This window comes from Pituophis catenifer, unplaced genomic scaffold (assembly GCF_029215685.1).
Source record: "Pituophis catenifer annectens isolate HBS135680 unplaced genomic scaffold, rPitCat1.0.hap2 SCAF_5, whole genome shotgun sequence".
Taxonomy (NCBI): Eukaryota; Metazoa; Chordata; class Lepidosauria; order Squamata; family Colubridae; genus Pituophis; species Pituophis catenifer.
In genome coordinates this window covers 92,091,435-92,119,417 of record NW_027256885.1, presented here as the reverse complement: position 1 = coordinate 92,119,417, position 27,983 = coordinate 92,091,435, and the positions used below count along the sequence as shown (strand labels likewise).

The 27,983-nt window shown below is 41.4% G+C and overlaps 1 protein-coding gene across 1 annotated transcript in view; it reads right to left on the bottom strand.

The window, feature by feature from the left end:
* Positions 1-4,432: 4,432 nt before the first annotated feature.
* The window catches only part of ALDOA (aldolase, fructose-bisphosphate A), a 51,559-nt gene continuing 28,008 nt past the window's right edge, over positions 4,433-27,983 (bottom strand). Inside the window, exons 2-9 of the mRNA XM_070944593.1 lie at positions 11,496-11,616; positions 11,152-11,363; positions 10,045-10,099; positions 9,753-9,913; positions 8,365-8,448; positions 7,324-7,498; positions 6,028-6,227; positions 4,433-4,869 (exon numbers count right to left, since the gene is read on the bottom strand). Coding sequence (XP_070800694.1) covers positions 4,774-4,869; positions 6,028-6,227; positions 7,324-7,498; positions 8,365-8,448; positions 9,753-9,913; positions 10,045-10,099; positions 11,152-11,363; positions 11,496-11,607 — 1,095 coding nt within the window. The 5' untranslated portion in view covers positions 11,608-11,616 and the 3' untranslated portion in view covers positions 4,433-4,773. The remainder of the gene's footprint in view (positions 4,870-6,027; positions 6,228-7,323; positions 7,499-8,364; positions 8,449-9,752; positions 9,914-10,044; positions 10,100-11,151; positions 11,364-11,495; positions 11,617-27,983) is intronic.

Genomic DNA, 27,983 nt, shown 5'->3' with positions numbered 1-27,983 from the left:
ATCAAAAACGTCATCAAAAAAGCACAACAAAGAATGTTCTTTATGCGCCAACTCGGAAAGCTCAAACTGCTCAAGGAGCTGCTGATCCAGTTCTACAGAGGAATTATTGAGTCTGTCATCTATACCTCTATAACTGTCTGGTTTGGTTCTGCAACCCAACAAGACAGACACCGACTTCAGAGGATAATTAGAACTGCAGAAAAAACAATTACTACCAACCTGCCTTCCATTGAGGACCTGTATACTGCACAAGTCGAAAAGAGGGCTGTGAAAATATTTACAGACCCCTCACATCCTGGACATAAACTGTTTCAACTCCTACCCTCAAAACAACGCTATAGAGTACTGCACACCAGAACTAGACACAAGAACAGTTTTTTCCCGAACGCCATCACTCTGCTAAACAAATAATTCCCTCAACACTGTCAAACTATTTACTAAGTCTGCACTACTATTAATCTTCTCATCGTTCCCACCACCCATCTCCTCCCACTTATGACTGTATGACTGTAATTTTGTTGCTTGTATCCTTACAATTTATATTGATATTGTTTCCTGATTGCTTATTTGTACCCTATGACTATCATTAAGTGTTGTACCTTATGATTCTTGACGAATGTATCTTTTCTTTTATGTACACTGAGAGCATATGCACCAAGACAAATTCCTTGTGTGTCCAATCACACTTGGCCAATAAAATCCTATCCTATCCTGAAATTGCCTCTTCAGAAATGGTGACTGCCCAGTGTTTTCCTATTTTGATCCTGTGCTCAGCTTGTTTAGTTTAAAAGAGTGGGGGTATATATCTTTTAGGAGATTGTAATTCAGTTCTAGAGCCAGTGTGATGTAGTGGTTAAGGCATCCAGCTGGAAAACTAGGAGACCTTGAGTTCTAGTTCCGCCTTAGGCACAAAGCCAGCTAGATAACTGTGGGCCAGCTAGATAACTCATAACACTCTCAGGCCTAGAAAGGAGGCAATGGCAAACCACTTCTGAAAAACCTTGCCAAGAAAACTGCAAGGACTTGTCCGGTCTCTTGAGAGTTGGGACACAATTGAACTTAAGGGGTGGGGTGGGGGGAATCACTACTACCTACTTATAATTCCAAACTGGGGTTGTTTATACAATCCTTACTGCATTTGGTACCTCCATCTTCACCTCCAAATCTATAGTCATTCCTTTTGGTAGAACAGGAAGAATAATTATAAAGGTCCCTTCCAGCTCTGTAATAATTTAATAATAATAATAATAATAATAATAATAATAATAATAATAATAATAATAACAACAACAACAACAACAACAACAACTTTATTGTCATTGTACATGTATACACAGTATACTCATACAACGAAATTCACTTAACACCCAAAGATCAGGTCCAACACACATAACAATCCCCAAGCACACTCCCACCCACCACAATTCTCCACCCCTAAACCACCCAAACATCCACACAACAGACCAAGTAATACTGTCCAACAGCTCACTGATGGCGGCCCTTTAGTTCATTGTTGAGTGCAATTATAGCTCTGGGATAAAAACTATTCAGAAAACATGTGGTCCGAGTTTTAATTGTTCTGTATCTTCTGCCAGAAAGCAACAGTCCAAAAAGATTGTAAACAGGATGGGAAGAGTCTCTGAGAATGTTATGCAACTTTCTCAGACAGCGAGATTCGAATATGTCATCTAGGGCTGGTAGCTGGAGTCCGATGATATTCTGGGCAGTGTTAATGATTCTCTGTAGAGCTTTTTTGTCCGCTACAGAGCTGCTCCCATACCATGCAGGAATGCCGTATGTCAGGACACTCTCAATGGTGCTGTGATAGTAGGACAGAAGTAGATGCTGAGATAGATTTATCTTCCTGAGCATTCTCGGAAAGTACAGCCTCTTCTGTGCCTTCTGCACAAGCATGTTAGCATTCATAGTCCATGAGAGGTCCTCTGAGATATAAATGCCCAGAAATTTAAAACTACCCACCCTCTCTACCTCCTCACCATTTATGTACAATGGTAGATGTACATCTCTCTTCCTCCTGAAGTCAATTATAAGTTCTTTAGTTTTTGTGGTGTTAAGTGTGAGTTATTTTCATTACACCACAATGTCAGCCCTTGTACTTCCTTCCTGTAAGCAGACTCATTGTTCTTATTAATGAGCCCCACCACTGCTGTGTCATCCGCAAATTTAATAATTGTGTTGGTGTTATACAATGGGATGCAGTCATGTGTGTACAAGGAATAAAGGAAAGGGCTTAGCACACAACCCTGGGGGGCTCCTGTGCTTAGTATCAGAGTAGAGGAATGGTGAGATCCCATCCTTACTGACTGTGGCCTACCTGTCAGAAAATCCCTTATCCACAAACAAATCCTCTGATTTATACCCAAATTGGACATTTTAAAAAACAACCTGTTGGGTAAAATGGTGTTAAAGGCAGAGCTATAATCCACAAATAACAGCCTCGCATATGTCCCCTGTTGTTCCAAGTGATACAATACAGTATGGACAACTGGACAACTATTCTGTATTTTGTCATTGTCTTTTATGGAATTCTTGCTATTATGTATTTACCAGGCTAATAGAAGAGCATAATGATCATCAGCATGCTTCCCAGATATCTTGTGATAGACTTGTAACTACTACTTTTTCAATTGTGGACATTTCCAAGGAGTCAATAAAATCTAAATAGTTATTTTGGAGCCAGAGCATGCTCAAACTAGTCAATGAATGAAATGTAGATGTCTTTCTCAATTAAAAAACAACTCATTCAGTTCTTTAATGTCCATGCTATGTCTGTCATCAGTTTAAAACCAAAGTTCTGGTCTCTTATCTGCCCCACCCTTTCTTGCCAGAATGCTGCCTGGCCCCATCTGATAAGGAAACGATGGGATAGAGGTCAGAATTCTTGCTTCCCAGACAAAATGAAAGGATACAATGGGAAATTACTGCACACCATGAGCAGCGGCATGATCTCACAAGAACCAGAGCAGATTTTGCTACAACCTTCCCATTTGTAAAGAAAAAATAGCAAAAATGAAATTTGAAGAAATCACCTTGCCTTTCTGTTCAACTGTTTTTTGTTTTTTTTTGCTAGAACAGAAGAAAATTGTAAGTGTAAAGGAATGTCAGTTCCTCCCACTTTAGTCTACAAAATAGGTGTTCTCCTATAACTGTTATTTGAATCGTCTAACTGCTTCATGAGCGTTAGAATTGTTAATACCAAAACATCTCTTGGAAACTTTCACACAGGGAAAAGAAAAACCACCTAGATCTTGGATCACAAGGGGCTAGATCAACTACAGTATTGATTTACCAGAACTAAAGGGAGCTCTTCTCTGGCAGATGTAGGATTAGCCTTCCCCTAATTTTAATACTAGGACTATAAATTCCCACATTGCTGGTTGAGAAATGAGGAATTTCCTGACAGAACAATTAAATCAATGGACAGCTTGCCTCTGGGAGGAGTTATGGGTGCTCCATCGCTGGAGGTTTTCAGGAAAAGATTGGACAGCCATTTGTCTGGGATAAGGACTCCTGCTTTGGGCAAGGGGTTGTACTAGAAGACCTCCAATGTCCCTTCCAGCCCTATGAGTCTATAAGTCTAAATCCAGGATGCCTTGATTTACGAAGCTTGAAGCTGACTTATAAGCAGATGGCCAAATGACTAATCACTGAAGCAGAAGGATCCACCATTCCCATGTGATCCTGTACCTGTAGCACCTCCCATCACTCATTCTGGCAGGGCCCCTCCACATGGACATAAGAGGGTCCCCATTGGAGTAATGACATAGATGGTAGGATCTTCAGAATGTCTTGTGCCTTGGAACCTAAACAAGAGGTTGTTTCAGAAGCTGAGATGGAATTCAAGGGGGGCGGGGAATAGAGAAAGGATAACTGCAAACAATTGAACGAAATTGAGAACCAGAGCCTACAGCTAGTGCTCAACTTATAACTAATTTGGACCAGAATTTCCCTTAAGTTTAAGGCAGTTAAGTCGCACCCAGTTTTATGACCTTTTTTGCCATGGGTATGTGAATCACTGCATCTTAACTGAATTATGCAGGTGTTAAGCAAATCTAGCTTCCCCTGACTTTGTGTGCTGGAAGACAGCTGGGAAGGTCACTAACGGCAATCATGTGACCCAAGAATGCTGCAATCTGGTAAATACATGCCAGTTGCCAAGCACTCAAATTTTGATCACGTGACTGTGGGGATACCATTACGGTTGTAAGCGTGAGGACAGGTTGCAACTCACTTTTTTCAGTACCGTTGTAATTTCGAATTGCCATTAATCAATTGGTTCTAAGTTGTCCTTCTACCCAATGACAGGACTAATTTTTTGTTAACTGGAAAAAGGCAGCTCCTCATTGGGGTAGTGGAGAAAGCAGACACTTTGCTCAAGTTCTGCAGAGGGACAAGAAAAAGAGGCACTTCCAATGTTTAAATAGATTTTTATTTCAAGAGGTCTGTGAGTCAGATGTCCCTGCTCTGGAGACATTTTGATGTTTTGGCCGCAGACCGGGAGTATCGTTCACCAGAAGAAGCTGGATTTCACATACAAAGATGGGGATGTGTGAGAGAAGAGAATACACCAGAACCTCTAGGTTTTCCACAGCAAGACAAAGATTTACACCTTTCTCTTACAAAAAAAGCTGGCAAAAGTGACGGGAGGGTGAGGGTAGGAAGGGGAACAGGTGAAAAACAGTCAGCAGACATCACAGTAGCCCAGGCACAATATAGCAACAAGAGCAGACTGTGTAACCAAGCCTCTGGTTTTTAATAAGCATGGTTGGAAACGAAGAGAGACTCGCTGGCAGCTGCTCCTGTTTGGCCAGATGAAACATATTTACCTTGGCAGGCAAGGCTGTTGGCCTGTAAGGGGGAAAAAGTCATTGTGAGAGAAATAGAACTTGTCCCAGGTCAAAAGCAGAATAGCACATTGCTTCACTTTGCCTGCTTTACTGAGCTCATGGACAGCCACAGCAGAAACTGAGGTTAGCTATTGAAGTAAAGTCCTTTCTCTTGCTGAGAGGAGACACAGAACTGCAAGGAATCTAACTTTCCCACCAAACCTCTTTTGTGGCAGAATTGCTGGCAAATACAAGACCACTCCCACTTTCAATCTCTTTCCAAAAGGCTCTTGGGTAAGTGTGACCACCAGAATGATACAGCAATAGCACTTACCGTATTTTTCGGAGTATAAGACGCACCGGAGTATAAGACGCAGCTTAGTTTTTGGGGAGGAAAATAGGGGGAAAAATCTGCCTACCAGGTATTCATCTGGTTAGTGTCTTTAGTCTGGTCAGTTTCAGCACATTAGTTTGCTGGTTTTTTATCCCCTGCTTGGGGATAAAAAACAGCTTCTAAGGCACAGCTGAGAGGAAGCAGCAATGAGAAAAGCAGGCAAAGCACGGGAGATTGCTTCACTCGGCTAGCGCCTAGGTTAGGGCTGGAAAAAAGCTTCTAAAGAACAGCTGAGAGTCAGATTGCTTCACTCACTAGTGTGCCTCCTTAGGGCTGAAAAAAAGGTTCAAAAAAGCTACATTTTCAGCCTGTTTTTTTGGGGGCGGGAAGGTGCATCTTATACTCCGAAAAATACGATAGATTTATATACTGCTCCATAATGCTTTATAGCACTCTCAGGGCCATTTACAATATCAGCATTATTTGCATATTTCCCCCAACAATCTGGGTCATTTTACTGAATTTGGAAGGCTCAGTCAATTTTGAGCCCATCAGGATCAAACTCCAGGCTATGAGTAGACTTTACCTGCGATGCTGCATTCTAAGCACTGCACTACCAGGACTCTTGTGATATGCAACATCACAAATCATTCCCACTAAAGTTGTTTCACTATTCTGCTTTTTCACTTAATCTTCTTGCCTCATCTTAATTAAAAAGTATATCTAAAACTCTGTATGCTTAACTTTTGGGGAAATTGAATAATTTTAACTCTCTCATTCATGAATTACTTATACTTTTCAGCAATCAAGACAACCCTTTGCTAAACCCTGCTAGATGAAACCTACCAAAGCACGCTTGACATATTCCTCCTGAGCATTCTTCATGTTTTCTTTCTTGCCACTCCAAGCCTTCAGGGCAGAAGCTTGCAGGGCACGGCCATAAGAGAAGGTCAAGGCCCATGGCTTGTGCAGAGGGCACTTATTGATGGCATTCAAATTGATGGAAGCCTCTTCTTCACTCTGACCTCCAGACAGGAAGGTGACTCCTGTGACCACAAGAAGAATGTGAGTAAGCCAGGCAGAACCAAACATGGATTTAAGGTCTATGAAAAATAGCTTTAAGAAGAATTGTTTTTATGGGGGAAATTCAGCATTGAGAAATCCAGGAGAAATTCAAGGATTCAAGCACTCTATCTTCAGAAATTAAAGTGTACTCTGGCCCTTTAAGATTTTTTTTTTATTATTATTATTATTATTATTATTATTATTATTATTATTATTATTATTATTTATTGAATTTGTATACCGCCCTACTCCCGAAGGACTCAGGGCGGTGAACAGTCAAATAAAATACATATAATACAAATGTTAAAAAACCATTAAAATACAATTAAATAATTGGCCCGGAAAACGAAATTTAAAACACCCCAAATTCATAAGACAAATTTAAAATTTAAAAATTTTAAAAGTTTTAAAAAACAGTTTAAAAGAGAGGTTAGGCCAGGCCGGCCTGCTGGAAAAGAAATGTTTTGATGGCACAGCGGAAAGCACGCAGGTCCGGGATCCTCCGTATCTCCGGGGGGAGCTCGTTCCAGATGGTGGGTGCCCCCACAGAGAAGGCTCTCCCCCTGGGGGCCGCCAGTTGACATTGTTTGGCTGACGGCACCCTGAGGAGCCCCTCTCTATGGGAGCGTACTGGTCGGTGAGAGGCTACTGGTGGCAGAAGGTGGTCTCGTAGATACTCGTAGATAATGGTTCCAGTTATATGGATGTAGTGCATCTTGACAAAATGGGGAAGTTCCCAAGTTGTAAAGGGGGAATACATTACTACAGGACTCCAGTAGCAAATGAACCACTTCCACTCTTTGCGTGGTATAAAATATCATCAATAATCTCACAGGTCAGCTTTCTGGATGTGTAAGATCTGCAATTTCCGGAGTTCCAGCCCCACAGTCCCAACACAACTGAAGAACCCCAGAATGAAGAAACTAACATATTAATAACTTTTGTTATTATAAAGTGCAACAGCGAAACCCAAAAGCACACAAGTAATCTTCTATGGCTGTGCATGTGTCTACATAACCCGCTTTGGGATTTGAAGCAGGCAGAAAATTGGGGTGTTAGAAGTTTGATTTCTCTTACCAGGCACTGCTGGAGGGACAGTGCGGCGCAGGGCAGTCACAGTGGCAAAAGCAATTTCCTCAGCTGCGTATTTGGTGGTACAGGCGTGGCCAGGTGTCACCATGTTTGGTTTCAGCAGGGTCCCCTCCAGGTAGATATGATGGTCACTTAAGGCCTTGTACACAGCAGCCAGAACCTGTTCGTAGAGTAAATCAAGGGAAGATATAATTTGTAAGCTTTCCATTGTCAAAAGAATTCTCAGTTGCATTAGGAGCCTCCTTTTCCACAGTTACAAGGCATGAAAAAGTATTTTCCATCCATACCCACTGTACCCCATTGAGGAGCCCCCTCATCCTCACTGTCTTGCTCCCTTCGGAGTCTGAATCTGCGGGGGAAGATGAGCTGGAAGAAGAGCTAAGAGAGATCAAGAGGGGAGCTCTGTTGGCCTTGTAGGAAACTGGGGAAGGGCAGAGTCAGTCCAGGCAAGGCTTTTCAGGATTAGAAAGACTTGCAGACAGGGAGGAGGAGGAGAGACAGAGCTCAGGTGAAGAGCAAGGACCACCCCCTCCTGATCCTATAGCACGGAGAGAAGAGAGAAGGTAAGACCAACGCAGACTGAGCCGGCTATGAGGGAGGAGAGTGCCCCGCCCATTCACAAGGCACACCTGAGGACTGAGATGTAAGGAAGTGCCGGTGGGAGGGGCATTTGTCGGAAACAAGCATTGAATCTGTGGAGCCTTGTGTGTACTTGCCGATGCCTGGAGATTACTATGCTCTGTCTTGTGGGGCTTGCCTGGTTTGCCTGCTTCACTGAACTTTTTGCTCTGGTTACTGTTTAGCTAACCTTGCTTATTGGACTGCTGGCCCTGGTTACTATTTGGCTAACCTTGCTTACTGGACTACTTGCAGCCAGAGGCTGCTGAAGGTGCGTGTGAGAGCTTTGCTCCAGGACTTGTAGTAAACACGGGGAGGTTTGGGGACAAAGTTGGAGCAATAAAGGGGAGTTAGACCTGTTCTCTGGCCGTGTTGCTTTCGTGCCACATCCCGGGTCATCACACTCACCTTCTCTGTCACATACTGGCAGCGTTTGAGATCATGGTCACCATCAGGAAGGATTTCTGGTTCCACAATAGGAACAATTCCATTCTGCAGTTCAGGGAAAGGAGAGCCATCAATGATTAGAACCCCAAATTGACAATGCACAAAATTTTTAAAAATCCCATTTCAGAAACTAATGCAACCCCTTTTCAAATCACAGGTTGTGTTCAATTTTGGAATAGTGTGCAGCACTATACAAACTGCCAGTTGCTTCCTAAGCACTTTTTAAGGTGCTGGCGTTAATCCTAAATGGCTGAGGGCTTCACTATCTGAAGGGCTTCCCCCTTCTTCTCACAAATCTATTGGCCATTAAGAACTTCATGCTGTTCCTTTGTGTCCTCTCTGTTGGAGAGACTGCAGCCACGTTGCTCTTGAGAAACTTGTTTGCCCACCCCCCTCACATTATTTAGAAAATCACTAGCTTTTTAAACCATCACAAAAAAGTGGTCCCCAACTCCCGGGCTGCAGCCCACTACCAGGCCTTCAGCTGTTCGGAACTTGGCGGCGGAAGTGGCAGGTGAGCGAGTATGCACATCCCCACTTGTGCAAGTAGTGGGTGAATGCATGCGCACGCTCCATTTGCCTGCAGTGGGCACATGTGCCTGCCACTCACATGGAACCATCCCCTCTCCCCCACCGCCATTCCGCAAAGCTGGAAAGGTTGGGGAACTGTGAGTTACGTGACCAATCTGTTTTCCACTGTCACAACTACAATCATGGAGGGAGACTCTACTATGGTCATAAGTCAAGAACTACCTAGCTTTCAATTACACACTGATTTTCAAATTACCAGTTCTTCTTAGCTCCTTTGACATCTTGCCCAAGCAAAGTTAGGATATAAATTTAATAAAACTAATATGATCATTCCCCATGGGTTCCCTTTTCTCTTCTTCATATTAAAATTACAGATAGATGGCTATTTTTGGAGAAACCTGAAATGTGGGGGTTTAGAGATTATAACCCCTGCTGTAAACAACCATATATTTTCAGGAGAAAAAAAACAACCCAAATTCTTATTCCTTTCCAATCTGTCCATGCTGTCTGTGAGATTGTAAGTAGTGAAGCATATGTTTGGGGATGTTTATTGAAGTACGCCCAGGGAAAATTTACAATCACGTATCTAACTCCAGCCACCAGCAAAATAAGGACATTGCATGTCCTTGCAAAATTGCCCAGAGCCATTTCTGTCGATAGATCACAAAATAGCAATTTCAACACCACCCTCTTGAGACATACTTGGCAGCTAAATGATGACATTAATTTAAGGAAATTAATTTCATTGTTGAAGCAAAAAAAGTGGCCGCTATCCAACGACGGCCAGGATTCCTCTCCTAATGTCGCTGTCGGCCCACCTGCTGACAGATGCTGGCGTAACGAGCAAGCACATTGGCATTCTCAATGATGGCCAGGTGGGAAGGGGTGGTGAGAGTGATCTTCAAGACACAGCGCCACTTGGCAAAGTCAGCACCATCCTTCTTGTACTGGGCACAGCGTTCAGACAAGCCATCCAGACCTACAAAGTTAGAGATTATAAGAATGAACTTCTTTGAATGCCTCAACTTGAACCTTCAATTGCTACATGAATCCAGGTTTAGTCCATTATGTCGGCTACCTCTTATAATCTGCTCACACAGATTTACTCACCCTGGGTGGTGGTCTCTCCATTAGTTCCTGCAAGAGGCACAACACCTTTGTCAACCTGCACGGAGGGAAGAAAGGAAGAATATCTGTTAAACTGATGACCAATTTTTCCATTCTCATCAATACACCCCTATGGTAGTTTTCAAGAGTGATTAGGGCAGAAATATAAAAATTCCCTTTTCACCCCTATGGGTGGTCTGCTGTGTCTTCTTCAGTCTTGGGTTCTCTACCAGAGCCCTGGGAGTTTGAAGGTTCTTCACAGAAACTTAGCTGTTCCTAGCACTTCACTCTTCTGGACAGAGAACTATGATGTTCCTGGAATCTGTTGGAGCCACTCTCCCAGCTTAGGAATCACAGTCCTGAGTGCTCCTACCACCACTGGAACCACTTTGGCCTTTACATTTCACAGCCTCTCTAGTTCATCCTTCAGGTCCAACTTCTCATATATGTAATCCTTAATTTATGACCTGTGACTTAGTGACCATTCAAATTTACAACAAACCTACCTTGGGGCTTACTACCTGAATTTGAAGTTCTGATAGTACCTCCTCCTGCAGTTATATGACCAAACTTAAGGTGCTTAGCAACATAAAAGCACCACTCTTGAATATGTTACGGTTGTCATTCTCCTGTTTCAATAGCAAAACTTCATAGCCACACTTTCTCTCCTCCCTTGTTGGTATCCCATTAAACACATTAAAAAGATTCCAAGGGTTTAGTCTGTGTATCTAAAAAGCTTCCTGTCCATCATTAAACTGGGAAAAAGGGGAATTATGTTCAGTATAATCATAAAATGCAGTATTCCTACACAGAATGCTTCTTCAGAGACAATATCTAGGTATGAGAGAGACTATCTAAACCCATTTTCTCCAATCCAGTGGCTTCATATATCTTGGATTACGACTCCAATCAGCTCCATCCAAAGAGTTCAATGGTGACAATGAATATTAGCATCCATCACCATTTTTCTTATGCGGTTTAATAAAAGAAAATTAGGTATGGGTGAAATCAAACGTTCTGTTCCTCGCATTATGTTCCAGATTTGTTCAGACCATTCCATTCCAATTTTAGGTTTTGCAAACCCTTAATTAAAACCCAACAGATGCTTACCTTGATGCCAACCAGGGCACCTTTGTCCTTAATGACCTTTGTGAAGACACACCCATCATCAGCTTTTTGGTACATGGTCTCATGGAAAAGGATCACACCACCAATGCAAGGGTTGACACGGTCATCTGCAGTGAAGAGCAGTTGCCTATAGAAGCGGCGGTTTTCTTCTGTGTTTTCAGTGCCAATGGATTGCAGGCGTTTTGCAATACTGCCTAAGAGGCAAAACACAAAGCAGATATTTGTGTCAAATGCTCAAGTTGAGGCCTGCAAGCCTTTCATAGTCCTGCCTCATTTTTTCCCACTGCCTCCCCAACCCCTCTCAGTTTTACCCCTTTGGCTCTTACCAGTAGACTCATCAGCTGCTAGGATGCCTTTGCCAGTTGCCACAATGCGGAGAGCATTTTCTGACAGCTCCTTCTTCTGCTCTGGAGTCAAGGCTGGGTATTGGTGAGGCATCTTGAATGACTAAAGTAGAGAAAGGCAGGAAGTGTTAATGGCTTGGCAACAAGATCCTGTGGGATAGGGGTACTCAAACAACGGCCCGCGGGCCGGATACGGCCCACCCAAGCCATTAATCCAGCCCGCGGGGGACCTGGAGGCTGCCCCGCCCACCTTACCCCACCCACCCAACGGCACCCACCCTTTAGCCGAGCGCAGGACTTACCTTAGCAAGCCCTGCGGGCTTGAACTGGAAGGTAAGGCCAGCAGAGTGCTTCTGGGGAGGCGGGAGAGAAAAACGGGCTGCGCGGAGCTCCTGGGAGGCCTTCGCGCACCTCGTTTATGGCCGGCAGAGTGCTTCTGGGGAGGCGGGAGAGAAAAACGGGCTGCGCGGAGCTCCTGGGAGGCCTTCTCGCACCTCGTTTATGGCCGGCAGAGTGCTTGTGGGGACGAGGGAAGGAAAAACGAGCTGCGCGGAGCTCCCAGGAGGCCTTCGCGCACCTCGTTTATGGCTGGCAGAGTGCTTGTGGGGACGAGGGAAGGAAAAACGGGCCGTGCGGAGCTCCCAGGAGGCCTTCTCACACCTCATTTATGGCCAGCAGAGTGCTCCTGGGGATTGGGGAGGGGAAAACGGGACCAGGAGTCCTCCGAGGGACCCATTTTTGCCCTCCCCCACCCCCAGAAGCACTCTGCCAGCCAATAAAGGGACGCGCCTTTCACTGAGGAAAGAGCTTGAAGATTTACCAGACTTCAGTCCACCGTCGCTCCGCTGAGGGGGGGAGCCGAAGGGTCCCAATGGGAGAGGCTGCACCTGCCACGTAATTATGCATTGCTTCCAAGAGTTGCGCTTAGTGCCAGGTACCTGCGCTTTCAATTCATCCTGGGTGAAGCAGAGGAGAAACAGAAAGGGGCGGGAGGCCTAAGAGCACGCAGAGCCCCCGAGCGGTGCTCTCCCCAGCGGCCAGACTTGCACGGAAGTGGCACATCCCGCAGTCCTGGGCTGGATGTCAAGCCCGAGGCAGAGGAATGGCGAGCGGGCGGCCCTCAGGGGAAATCACCACCATGGTACTAAGCGCGATTCTTGGAATAGATGCATAATTACGCGTCAGGTACAACCTCTCTGTTGGGACCCTTCGGCTTTTTCCCCTTTGGCGGAGCGACGGTGGCAAATATTTGAGCTCTTTCCTCGGTTGGTAGCTCTCTTGCCCTACAAGGCAGCCACCTTTCGCTTCCGGGCCCAATGGTGTCAGCTGCTCCGAACGAGCCTTCCTTCCGACAGCCCCGCGGTGGGAGGGCTGAGCGAGTGATGCAACGCTGGGAGCAGAGCGCGGTTTAGCCTCCTGGGAGAGGCACCTCCCGTCCCCACCCTCAGTCCAATGGCAGCCGCGGGGACTCATGCATTGGGCGGCTGTGGTGTCCCTCTGCCTCTGCTTCTTAGTTCAGGCTTCCTCTGTCCCCAGACTCAGGGCGGGGATCAACCAACACGCTCAAAGTGGGCAAGCCGCTGGCCTGAAAGAGGCTCCTGCAAGCCGGCGGGTACCTGTTGGCAAAGCAGGGCTGGCGAGACACGAGACAGGGAGCGGGCGCTGCAACAGCCACCCCTGCCGCCTTCTTCCCCTCCTGCCTCTGGCGCTTGGCTGCCCGCCCTTCTCCCACTTGGCGCTTGGCAGTTACGGGGCTGTGGCTGGCGAGGCTGCCTGCCCACCAAAGGAGGATGGTTGTCTCCACCCCTGGAGAGGGAGGCAGGAAGGGCTGGCTGGGTGACGGATCAGCGCCGCTGAGCTCCCACCTTGGGGCTTTGCCAGATCTGCTCCGAGTGATGCCTGCCTGGCCCGAACCTGCCTGCCAGACGCGGGAAGCCCTTGCCCGAACCTGTTGCATGCATTCGGCACATGCGGAGGAAGCTCCGGGGCAGCCAGTGATATCCCAAAAGCAGATTGAGACTGCCACAATGCAAATAGAATAGAATGGAATGGAATGGAAATGGGAGAGAATGGAATAGGGATGGGATGCAATAGCAATAGGATGGAATGGGAATGGGAATGGGAATGGGAATAGGAATAGGAATAGGAATAGGAATAGGAATAGGAATAGGAATAGGAATAGGAATAGGAATAGGAATAGGAATAGGAATGGAATTCAGTAAGGTTTCTCTTCCCCACCCCCTTTGCTCTTCTAGCACACTTTTCTTTCCTGAGAGAGAAATGAGAGTGATGAGAGAGAGACTTGTTGATTGTAACCTCCTTGGGGCTGAGAAGAATTGCTGAAAAACTGAGTTTTCTGAAGTGGATCACTAGACTCGTAAACAAAAAATGATCTAGTAAAAAGAAAAGTCAAACAAAAGCAAATAAAACACCCCCAGGAGGAAAACAAATTAAAGTTTAATTTGTGTGTATCATTTAATGGACTGCTAAATTGGCAAAATGGACTGATAAATTGGCCACGCCCACCCAGCCGCATGACCACCCAGCCACGCCCACCCACCCAGTCCGGCCCCAACAGTCTGAGGGACCGTGAAGTGGCCCCCTGTTCAAAAAGTTTGAGGCTGTATTGTTAAAAATTGATCCAGCAGACGTGGTTTATAAAATAGACAAAATTTACAGAGTGAACTCATGGGTGGCTAGACAAAGAAAATTGCCCAGAGATGTGGTGATATATTTTACTGACAGAAGAATAAGAAATGATATTTTGCAAAGATCCTTTCTTTCCTCTGTGCAAGTGGAGGGAGCTCAAATTGGAATCTACAAGGAATTACCACCTAAGATGTTAAAAGATCGAAAAGAATATAGGTTTCTAGTGAATGAATTGCAAAAGCAAGAAATACCATTCCGGTGGGATGCCCCAACTGGTATAATTTTGAAATATAATGGAGAGAGCCATCGATTGAATACTTTTCAGAAGGCGGAATATTTTTATTATAATATTCTTAAAGAAAGATCATCATCCCCACGTACATCTACAATGTTGGAGACAAAAAGTGATAAGGAAAAGCAACCTCAGCATGAGAGGGAACAACAGTCCAAGCAGATGGAATTAGTGGAAATGCAGGGAGCTGTTGGAGGAGGAGGTTTTATGGAGGAATCCCTGTTAGAATCTTCACCAATTTTGTCAACAAGAGATGCTGCTTTGGATCTAGCTCGGATCCCTGAAGTTAAGGACCAGCGCATAACTCGTGCAATTTCTAAGCAAATAAAAGAAAAACAACAACAAGAAAGTCAACATAAAAGGGGAGCTAAAAGCACCACACAAAGTGAAGCCATGGGGGGAGCGAGGCCGAAGACCTCAGAAGAAGCGAGGCAAGGCAGCTCATCGCTTCAGAAAGGTCAAGATGACAATTAGGCTTTTATCTTGGAATGTTAACGGATTAAATTCACCACAAAAAAGGAAGAAGTTATTTACATATCTGAGACAATTTAATAATGACATAATTTGTCTACAAGAAACTCATATTCGAACTCAAGATCATAAATACTTGATAAACTCTAAATTAGGAACACATTTTATAGCTTCAACTTCGGAAAAAAAGAATGGTGTGGTTATTTATGTAAATAAAAGATTGTCTGCTAAAATTATAGAAGCAGATGAAGGTGGTAGGTTTATTGCAATTGAATTGCATACGGCAAATGGTCAAATTCTTTTGATTGGAATTTATGCTCCGAACCAACAACAGGATCATTTTTATAAGACTTTACATAATAAAATATTGCAATGGGATTACAGATCTATTTTAATAATGGGAGACTGGAATGGAGTAATTGATTCTAAACTAGATAAAAAGAGTTTGGCGAAAGTAAGGATTAGACTACCACAGACTTTTTTTGATATGAAAGAAGATTTGGAATTAAAAGATATTTGGAGAATTTACAACCCAAAAGAATTGGACTATACTTTTTTCTCTGATAGACATAGATCTTTTTCCAGGATTGATTTTATCTTGTTATCAGACGATTTACTTGTTAAAACAAAAAGAACAAAGATATTTCCAAGAACTTTAACCGATCATAGTTCTGTATGGATAGAAATTGAGATGGGAAAGACTGAGAGAAGGTCATGGAGATTAAATGAAAATTTGTTTAGATATGAAAAAAATATAACAGAACTTAAAAAACAGATGAAAGAATTCTTTGAGATGAACTTGAATAAGGGCACCCCAATTGAAATTGTATGGGATGCGAGTAAAGCGTATATGAGAGGGGTACTCATTTATATGAACTCTAAACACAAACAGAATCGACAAAAGAAAAGATCCGAATTGGAAGTAGAAATAAAGAATAAGGAACAGCTACTCATTAAAAACCCAACAGATGAAAGAATATCTGGTGCTATAAAACTTTTGAAAGATCAATTTCAAATGCTCTTGGCGGAGCAAGCTGCAACAAATTTACAATATGCGAAACATAATACGTTTTGTAATGCTAATAAACCGGGAAGATGGTTGGCCTACACTTTAAGGAAGAAGCAGAGCTTATGGACTATTGAGAGTATTGATATTGGAGGGAAAGAAATTTTTCAACAAAAACTGATTAAAGAAGTTTTCGTAGACTATTATACTAAATTATATGCTAAAGATGATATACAGAATGGACTTATAGAAAAATATCTAGAAGAGAAAAGAGTTTCAAAAATTACTAGCCAACAAAAAGAAAGAATGAACTATCCTATAACAGTTGAGGAAATAATCGCAGCAATTAAACAACTGAAAACAGCTAAAGCTCCTGGAACAGATGGATTGACTGCAGTGTATTATAAAACTTTACAAGCAGAAATGGTGGAACAACTTAGAGATTTATTTTGCAATATACAACAAGGGGGTAAAATACCCCCATCATGGAAATCAGCATATATCACTTTGATACCAAAAGAACAAGTAGGTCCTAAAAAACCGGAAAATTACAGACCAATATCTCTTTTAAATAATGACTATAAAATTTATGCAAAAGTATTAGCCAACAGACTGATGCCAGTAATCCAAGAGGTGATTCATGATGACCAAGCGGGATTTATAGAAGGCAGATACATGAAGGACAATGTAAGGCAAGTTATAGATTTATTGGAATATCTTGAGAAGAATAAACAGATCTCTGCAGTGCTGGTTTTTTTGGATGCGGAGAAGGCCTTTGATAGAGTGGACTGGAATTTTCTACTAAAGACTTTAAGAAAAATGGGATTTGGAGACCAATTTATACAGGCGGTCTCAGCAATTTACCAAGAACAAAAGGCACAGATTATTATTAATGGAAGTTTGACATCAGAGTTTAATATTGAAAAAGGGACCAGACAAGGCTGTCCGTTATCCCCATTGTTATTTATTTTAACACTAGAAGTCTTGTTGAACACAATACGGGATTCGAATAATTTGAAAGGTATAGTGATAAGGCAAGAGGATTACAGAATAAGGGCATTTGCAGATGATCTGGTTGTTACCCTAACACAGCCGATGGAATCAATAATCCAGATGAAAGACATTATACAAGATTATGGTATAGTATCAGGTTTTAGATTGAATCAGAAAAAAACTAAGATGATAGTTAAAAATATGACACAAGATCGACGACATGAATTTCAAAATAAGGCAGGTTTTGAGATTGTACCAAAGGTTAAATATCTAGGAGTTCAGGTTGCAGAATCAAACATTAAATTGTTTCAAAATAACTATGAAGTACTGTGGCGAGTTGTACAGAAAGATATGGAGATGTGGAAAAAACTGCAGCTGTCTTTACTTGGGAGAATAGCAGCAGTTAAGATGAATATTTTGCCAAGATTTCTTTTTTTGTTTCAAATGATTCCGGTGCTTAAAAGTGACAAACAATTGAAAGTTTGGCAAACTGGAGTGAATAAGTTTGTCTGGAACGAGAAAAAACCGAGAGTGAAATTGAAAATTATGCAAGATGTTCCAGAAAGGGGAGGTCTTAAACTTCCAAACCTACAGTTATATTATGAAGCAGCAGCGTTAACTTCAGCAAGTGATTGGTTTGGAAGGAAAAAGACTGGAATATTGAATATAGAAAGTTTTGACCTTGAATTTGGATGGCATGCTTATTTATTCTATGACAACAAAGTGGATAAAGTATTCAAAAGCCATATACTTAGAGATTCTTTGATGAGAGTTTGGAAGAAGCACCGATTCAAATGGGATTATAAAATACCGTTATGGCTGGATCTTGGTCATATTATGTGGAATATAAATATAATGTCACTCGGGGGGTTTTTATACAAAGAGGTTCTTTTTACAGATGCGGGCAGATGGCAGTTGAAGACTTTACAGACACTGTTGGACGAAGGGATTAATTTAACTTGGTTTCAATATAATCAACTACAATTGAGATGGAAAGAGGACCAAAAATTTGGTATTATGTTGCATGAGGAAGAACTGGTTAGACATATAAAAGAGAAAGGTCCAATGCATATTAAAAGACTTTATAATGTTTTGTTAGAAAGGGACTCAGAAACTGAACTAGTTAAAGATTGTATGATTAAGTGGGCACAAAATTTTGAAGAACCAGTGATGTTGGAAACATGGGAAAAAATTTGGGTTCAGAATGTTAAATTTACACAGTCGCAGAATTTGAGGGAAAATTTTTACAAAATGTTTTATAGATGGCATTTAGATCCTAAGAAATTGTCGTGTATGTACCCTAATGTTCAGCCAAAATGTTGGAGGTGTGATTGCACAGATGCTACATATTATCATATTTGGTGGACCTGTAAGAAAGTTAAGGCTTTTTGGATAAAAATTTGGTGGGTCATGCAGAATGTTTTGAAGAAAAAAATTCAATTTTTTCCACAATTGTTTCTTTTGGGTATAGTTAAGGGTTTTACAGTGGATGAAACAAAATTGATTTTGTATATGATTACAGCAGCGAGATTGTTGATAGGTAAATATTGGAAAAATGAAGCTTTGCCTACTGTTCAAGAATGGACTTTGAAGATGGCCAGTTTCGCTGAGATGGCGAAGATTTCAGCATACTTAAAAGACCGCTCGCAAGAGACTTATGAATGTGAATGGAAAAAGTGGATAGATTATGTGCAGAACAAATATCAAACTAGGAAGTATCAAATAGCTTTTTATTGATAGTATTATATTATATTATACTAAGATAGAAATATTTGAACTATGTGAAGATGAAAAATGATATGGGGGTTGGGGGGGTTTAGAGTTCAAGGTTTTTTTTTTATATAAAGGGGATAATGATGGGGTACACTCTATGGAAGTCCGGGGGGGAGGGGAGGGTTAGGGGGGGTTAGGGAGGGGGGGTTTGGGGAGTTTGGGGTGGGTTAGGGGGGTGAAAATGGGGTGAAAATGTAATGGTAAAACTTTTACAATAAAAAAAAAAAAAAAAAGTTTGAGGACCCCTGCTGTAGGATGATCAGCAGGGGGACCCAGGTGCTCTTCTGAATTCCCAAAAGCATAGCAGTAGCAAGTTTTAAGCCCCAAATTATAACTCAAGATACATTTGGGCGGGGGGATACAAAGTTTTTCTGTGCTTTATCAATTCCTGCACTACACACATGCTTGGGAGCCTTAATCTCGTCCTTCCCAATTCTGAGACTTTATAGGTAGGTTGGTATGCAAGCCTATCATTGTTAGCCAGCGGAAGCCCAGGATAACAATCGTAGTGTGATACATCTGAAGGGTTTCCTAATTAGGGTGTAGGAAGTTAGCATCCACCCCTCTCCTAGAAGAATGAAATATTTTAGGAAATATTAAAAAGGCAGAATATATTTCCCTGGATGAGAAATGGAGAAACATGTTTTAAAGACAAAGCAGCTCCCACCTTCCTGCCCCCCTACCTTTGTCAATGGACCATCATCTGCAACACAATAGGACCCATCTAGCAACAGAAACTCACCACATGGCGAGGCGGGGCTGGGGTCGCGATGGAACGACGGGAAGTTTCGGGGCTCCGAAACCACCGCCGATATCTCCACCGCTGGATGGTCCAATTTGGACCTCACTGTCCTGCTGAGACAGTGATAGAGAAGGGCACATCCTGCTGATCCCAGGGACACCACAAAGTCCCTGGTTGATCCAGGAGAAGCTCTTTTTTCCAGCGCTGAAGAGGCAGCCATTAAGCTGCTGAAGTTGGGACAGCTCCGAACGGAAGAGAATGAGTGAAAGTGTTACGATCTGGTGAGAGGCTTTTTAAACCTGGATTTTAAGAACACCCTGAAGAGCAAATGCAACTAGAATTAAATACAGAAGTAAAATAGCGGCGGAATTGGGCTTGAATTTAAGTTAATTCTCCTAAAATACAAACTATTTTCATGTGTGGATGCCAGTGGAAAGTTTTATTTTAATTTGGACTGGACTGGATTGAAAGGAGATTCGCTTTTTCATTTGTTTAAATACTAAACTCTTGATGCATTTTGAGTTTATAAATTTTGGAATTAGCTTTGTCATTTTTGTTTTTGGTTGACTTTTACTTTTTAATTCTCTTTTTGTTTGATTGTTAATTGGAAATAGAACAAGGAGAAGTGGAAGAAATAAGAGACATTGTCATCTAGTGGACTGAAACATTGTATTTTTCTTTGTTTTTTTTTAACTGAGGGGAAATGAAAGAAAGTAGCAACTGTGCTATTTTTCAAGGTCAATGGGCCAGCTCATAGATAAAATTTAAAAGAGCATCAAAGAGTGTCTACAAGATTGTTTATACAGGTGCTCTGCTGGGAAAAACATTGCTGAAAGGTGATTAAAACTGAAAAGAAGAAGATAACAGCGACTTTGGAAAAGAGAGCTGTTAAATTAAGTGTGGCACAGGAAAGAGACTTTGAATGTTACACAGTTGTGGACTTTTAATTTAGACAGAAAGCCTTCCCCTTTCTATTTTAACTTTTCCACTTCTCCAATATTTTTATTTTCAAATTGTTGGAATATATCTATCTATCTATCTATCTATCTATCTATCTATCTATCTATCTATCTATCTATCTATCTATCTATCTAGCCAGGTTTTACCTACGTAAACTAAGTTGTTTTGCAGCTCTGGTTGTGTGAAATCTCATTCACAAGCTTCAGGGCTTTTTTTCTGTTGACAAACTGCAACTCTGTGTCTCCCAGAGAGCAACACAGAGTTGCAGTTTGTCAACAGAAAAAAAGCCCTGAAGCTTGTGAATGAGATTTCACACAACCAGAGCTGCAAAACAACTTAGTTTACGTAGGTAAAACCTGGCTAGAAAGAATATGCATATATATATATATGGATTATTGGATTAGGGCACACAAGAGCCTGAAGAGTTTTTTTTTTCTTTGTTTTTCTTTTTTCTTTTTCCTTTTTCCCTTTTTCTTTTTGGTCTTTTACTGTTTGTTTTTTTTACTTTTTCTTTAATCTCCTGCCGTTTTTAAAAACGGATTAGGGTTGAGAAGAACTTGAAGATACTTTATTCTACTGTTTTGATTTGGATTACCTATAGAAATGAGCAAAAAAGCAGCAGTTGTTAGCTCTGCTGGATCGACCCCTTCTTCATCACCAGCGGGAGGACAACGATCAATTCAGGCAATGATGCAACAAGAAAAGGAGAAAGAACGTGAGACAGAAAAGGATGCGAGGCAATGCAGATGATTTTGCAAGGAATACAAGATATAAAATCAAAAATAGAGAAAACAGATGAAAAAGTGGAGAATATACAACAGATGATGAAGAAATATGAAGATAGACTTGGAAAAATTGAAGAAAAGGAGGAACAAAGAGGCAAAAAATCAGAGACGTGGATAATAGATTAGAAGAAGTTGAACGCGATAGAAGTGGTTTAGGATGGGAGATGGATAAATCAGAATTTTACTTAAGATTTCAAAATGTGGAGGAAGAAAAAGGAGAAAATTTGGCAGAAAAAATGATAGAAATTCTTGCAGGAGCCTTAGAAATTCCTAAAGAAAAAATGTTGGACGGTGTTGACGAGATGGATCGAGTATATACTAGATACGCAATGAGAAATAAACTACCAAGAGAAGTCCATATAAGATTTACCAAAAAGTCAATTAAAACACAAATACTGCAGAATGCAAAAGAGAAAGCATTGCAATACAAGGGTAAGGAAATTACGGTGCTGAAGCAAATACCGAGAAGAGTAAGAGAGTTGAGAAGAGAGTATCAATTTTTAACAAAAATATTGCTCCAGAAAGGAGTGAACTACAGATGGCTGATACCAGAACGATTGGTGTTTACATGGCAAATGCAAAGATTTAAAATAGATTCAATCGATAGAGCTAAAGCATTTTTTGTGGAATATCTAAGAGAAAAAGACGCTGAGCCAAGAAAAGAAGAGACACTGCTCCAACTACAAGAAGAGGATCTAGTGATGATGGAAAAGGAGGGGGGTGCACTAGAGGGTGCAGTAGGAGGTGCCATAGAATATAAAGAACAGTGTGAACTGAGATCCACCAGATCAGCAAAACCCTTATATAAAGTATAAACATGGAGGAGAAAAAATTAATTACAATGAACATAAATGGACTTAATATAGCAACTAAAAGAAGGAAAGTATTCCACAAATTGGAGAAATTAAAAATGGATATAATTTGTTTACAGGAAGTACATATCAAAAAGCAGCATGAATTACTTTTGGTACAGCCTAAACTAGGGAAATTATTTGCTTCATTGCCACAATGTAAGAAAAGAGGAGTGGTTTTGTATATCAAAGATACAATACCAACGGAAAAAAATTATGAAGATGGAGAAGGACGAATTCTGATGGTGGAAATGACAGACAACAATAGGAAAATATTGTTAAGAGCGATATATGCTCCTAGTGACAACCAAGAAAATTTTTATAGAAAACTACATATGAAATTAATAGAGCTGGACTATGATAACATCTGTATGATGGGAGACTTCAATGGAATAGTAGATGAGAAAATGGACTATAATACACAAAAGACAATAAAACAAAGTAGAAAAACTTTGCAGAAATCTTTTTTCAAGATGATAGAGGAAATAAACTTAAAAGATATCTGGAGAGAAAGAAATGCAGAAAATAGACAATACACTTTTTATTCTAATAGACATTTATCATGGTCCAGAATAGATATGATATGGTTGACAATGGATTTGACTTCGAACATAGAAGAAATAGCCATAGAGGCTAACACCTGGGCAGTTCATAATCCAATAACAGTGAGATGGAAAGGACAAAGGAGAAGGTCTAGATGGACTCTAAATACTACAATATTAAAAGAAAAGGACTTTCTACAGAAAATGGAGAAAGAATTAGCTTTCTTCTTTAAAGAAAATAGAAAAGAGGATACATCAACGCAGAATCTGTGGGACACTATGAAAGCCTATGCCAGAGGCCTGATCATTGACTATACAAGAAAAAGAAATATTAAAAAAAGACAAGCATATAAAACGTTAGAGGATGATTATAAGAAATTTGAAAAAGAACTGCAGAAGTTCCCACAAAAAAAAAGACATTGAAATGAAAATGGACACAATTAAACATAAAATTGGATTAATAGAGAAAGAAGATTTAGCACAAAAAATCAGGAATGCAAAACAAAAATATTTTGAAGATGCTAATAAACCAGGCAGATGGCTAGCATATAAACTGAAAAAAGAAAGGGACTCAAGGAAAATATCACAATTAATAGATGAACAAGGACAAATTAGATTTGGAAATGAGGAGAAGAAAAACATTGTACAAGACTACTATAAAAAACTATATGAAAAAGAGAAGATAGAAGAGGAAAATATTAAACAATATTTATACAAGGCGAATTTACCCCCGATTCCAAAAGATGTCGAGACGATGCTAGAAGGAAATATAACGATGATGGAATTGACCGAAGCAATCAAAAAACAAAAAAGTGGGAAGGCACCAGGTCCTGATGGACTACCGGCGGAATATTATAGGACTTTACAGGAATCATTGAGTCTCCCATTATTAGAAGTTATGAATGAAGTAATGTTAAAGAAGGAAATACCCAACTCATGGTTAGAAGCATATATTACACTTATTCCAAAAGAGGGTACCGACCTACAACAAGTCAAAAACTATAGGCCTATATCTCTGCTAAATTCATATTATAAAATCTTCGCTACAATATTAGCAGAAAGACTTAAAAGATATTTAAATACATTCGGATCAAAATGGATTTCTGCCAAAAAGGCAGATTAGGGACAATATGAGGATAATTCTAGATACTTTGGAATACTATGAGGTGCACCCAGAAAAGCAAATGGCTTTGATGTTTTTAGATGCACAGAAAGCCTTCGACAATGTGAACTGGCGATTTATGATATTACAATTGAAACAGATGGGCTTTGGAGAGAAATTTGTTCAAGCCATAGAAGCTATATATTACAAACAAACAGCAAAACTAATGATAAATGGAGAGCTGACAGAATTTATTGAAATACAAAAAGGAACGAGACAAGGTTGCCCATTGTCACCATTGTTGTTTGTGCTAACATTAGAAGTACTAAATAGAAATATTAGAGAAGAAAAAGGAATAAAAGGAATGAAAATTCAAAATCAAGAATATAAATTGCAAGCATTTGCGGATGACCTGGTGTTTATCTTGGAAGATCCACTTCAATCTATAAATAGATTGATAGATAAAATAGGAGACTTTGGGAAGGTGGCAGGCCTGAAAATAAAGATAAAACGAAGATTTTGACAAAAAATATGCTAAAAAAACAGAAAGAAGAGTTGGTGGAAGTATCAAGGATGCAGGTCACGAATAAGGTTAAGTATTTGGGGATACATCTGACAGCAAGATGTGGTACTCTTAAGGAGAATAACTATGATAAGCTTAAACAACAGATAGCGACAGATCTGGCAAAATGGGAGAATTTGCAATTATCATTGATAGGGAGAATATCAACTATTAAAATGAATATACTGCCCAGACTCTTATATTTATTTCAGACAATTCCAATTAAGTTGGGGAAAAAATATTTTGAAGATTTAAATAAAATTGTGTTAAAATATATATGGCAGGGTAAAAAGGCAAGGATAAAATTAAAACTGTTGCAAGATGTTAGATTAACAGGTGGTTTTGGTTTGCCAGATTGGGAATTATACTATCAAGCTTGTAATTTGATGTGGATTAAAGAATGGATAACATTAAGGAATATTAGATTGTTGACTTTAGAAGGACATGACTTGTTGGGTTGGCACGCTTTTATATGGTATAAAAGTACAAAAATACAGGGTTATTTTAGAAGGCATATGATACGAGAATCTTTGTTATTAAATTGGGAGAAGATTAAACAATGTCATTACTTAAAAATTCCAGTCTGGTTATCTCCTATTGAAGCAGTCTCACACTCAATAACATTTAGAAAGGAACAAATTGTCAGATATGGTTTAGTTTAGTTTAGTTTAGTTTATTTGATTTGTATACCGCCCTACTCCCGAAGGACTCAGGGCGGTGAACAGCCAACAATAAAATACATAAATACACAAAATTTAAAAACCCGATAAAATCAAATTAAACTTTTTGGCCCAGACAAATTAAAATACCCCAATAATTTAAAAACAGATTAAAATTTACATAGTTAAAAAGGGAAGAGATCAGGCCAAGAATTATTAAATGAAAAGGATGAACTTAAGTTGAAGCAAGAACTAGAAGAACAAGAGATTGAAATGGATTGGTTTTCATATATGCAAATACAGTCTAGATATGATAAAGATTCTAAAATGGAGGGTTTTTATAGTAGCTTGACGAATTTAGATAAAATTTTAACAGGTTCTGATGACTATGTAATTAAGAAATTGTACAGTTACTTATTAGAAGTAAAATTGGCAGAACAAGAAGTTAAGGAAACAATGATTGCATGGGGGGAAAATGTTGGTCATGGGATTGATTTAGAGAAATGGGAAAAACTGTGGTTGCAGAATTATAAAATGACAATGTCAACAGCATATAAGGAGAACTTGTATAAGATGTTTTACAGGTGGCATCTACCCCCGGCGAGAATAGCCAGAATGTACAAGAATAAATCGAAGAAATGTTGGAAGTGTCATCAGACTCCGGGTACATATTACCATATGTGGTGGACATGTGCAGAAGCCAAAAGATATTGGACTGAAATCCACACATGGCCGGAAAAAATGACAAAAAAAACACATTGACTTTAAACCAGAGATATTTTTATTAGGGATCTTACCAGAAGTATACAATAAAGAATTGAGATATTTAATTGTGAATGTTTTAACGGCAGCTAGAATTGTATTTGCTAAAAACTGGAAAGGAGAGAAGATACCTACAGATGACAATGTTATTAAGAAAATTTTGGAGTGTGCTGAAATGAGTAAATTGACATTTGAAATTAGGGAACAAGAAGATAAACAATATTATTTGATATGGGATTTATTTTATCAATGGTTAGATAAGAAAGCATGGAAATGAAATATGAAACATGAAATGGATAAAATAATAAAATATATAAAGAGGGATTTATTTCCCTTATGAAAGATAAGCTATTGTCAAATAATTGGTAAATGAGAATAATAATGTAATAAACTGTTAAATAAGATAATGTTGGATAGAGGATTAAGCACAAAAGATTTGTAACCGATCAATACACTTTCTGTAATTGTAATGGATGATAATTTTTTTATGTTTTAAGTTTTGTTTAAAAATGAAAAAAAAATTCAAAAAAAAAAAAAAAACCTCACCACATGGCACCTGGGAAGATTACATCAGCCAGCAAGGCAGCAAGGGAATGGGAGTAGAGGGCGGGGACATCGCACCCGCTGTCTTCAGGTGGTGGCATGTTCCCGCTCCTACTGCTCATCCTGCTTCCCTGGGGGTGCGAGAGCGGAGGACCCTGGACTCCGACTGGTGTACGTGAATGCCAGGCCCGTAGTGAACAAGGCTCCCCTCGTATGAGATCTTATTGATGAGGAGGGAGCGGACCTGGCTTGCATTACGGAAACCTGGTTGGGGCAAGAGGGGGGAGTCCCTCTCTCTGATCTATGCTCCCCGGGCTTTCGTGTGCTGCACCAGCCGCGACACCAGGGAAAGGGCGGGGGGGGGGGGTTGCAGTGGTTGTTAGAGAAGGTCTCAGTCCTAGGGAGGTCACTGTCCCTCAGATAGGCGGGTGTGAGTCTCTCCTGTTGAAATGGGACCCTGGAGTTCAGTCGGGTTTGTTGGTCATGTACCTATCTCCCAGCTGCGTGGCCACAGCCCTGCCCGCACTGCTCAATGTCCTGGCTGAAGTGGCAGTTGAACTCCCCAACCTTTTGGTTGTGGGGGATTTCAATCTGCCTTCGATCGGTGAGTCATCTGAGACAGTTTGGGAGTTCATGGCCTCCATGGCAGCCATGGACCTGACTCAGGTTGTTCAGGGCCCAGCTCATAGGGGAGGACACACACTCGACCTGGTTTTTCTCTCTGGGCATTGGATAAATGGTCGGGGTAGGGGGAACTTTCCATCGCCCCCCTGTCATGGACCGACCATTCCCTCCTTAGACTGGACTTTCAATCCGCCAACCCTCGTCACTGGGAGGCGGAACCAGTGAAATGGTTCTGCCCCAGGCGCCTGATGGACCCAGAGAGGTTCTTGACGGAGCTTGGGACATTCCCCGCACCTCAATCCCACGATTCGCCCGAGTCGCTGGTGGCAGCCTGGGAACAGGCGGCTGCCGGCGCCTTGGACCGAATCGCACCTTTGCGGCCTCTGACCTGACCCAGATCCCGGGTGGCTCCTTGGTTCTCCATGGAGCTCCGGGAAATGAAGCATCAGAAAAGACGCCTAGAGGAGTGTTGGAGGTCCTCCCGGTCTGAATCTGATCGAACACAGCTAAGAACCCATATTAGGTCTTATCTTGTGGCAATGGAAGCGGCGAAGCAGGATTACTTTGCTGCTCTCATTGCATCTGCAGAAAACCGCCCAGCGGTTTAGAGTGACCCGCTCCCTCCTTAATCAGGGAGCGAGGGAAGACCCCTTGCAGGACAGAGCTGAGGATTTTGTACAGTTTCTGCATGATAAAATTGCTCAGATCCGGACTGGATTGGACTCTGACTGGGCGGAATCCACTTGGGAGACTGGGGTAGATCTTGGGAGTAACACCTGGGTTGAGTTTGACTCTGTTTCTGTCAATGAAGTGGACAGGATCGTGGGTAGACTGGGTGCCTCCACGTGTTTGCTGGATCCGTGTCGCTCCTGGCTTGTTTCGGCTGCCCGGGAGGTGACTGGAGACTGGATCCAGGCAATTATCAACTCTTCTTTGAGGGAGGGGGTCTTCCCCACCTCGCTTAAGGAGGCGGTGGTTCGACCCCTCCTCAAGAAGCCTGCCCTGGATCCAGACTCACTTAACAACTATCGGTCCGTCTCCAACCTTCGCTTTATTGCGAAGGTTGTTGAGACCGTGGTGGCACAACAGCTCCCACAGTTCCTGGAGGAAACGGAGTATCTAGACCCATACCAATCGGGTTTCCGGTGCGGGCA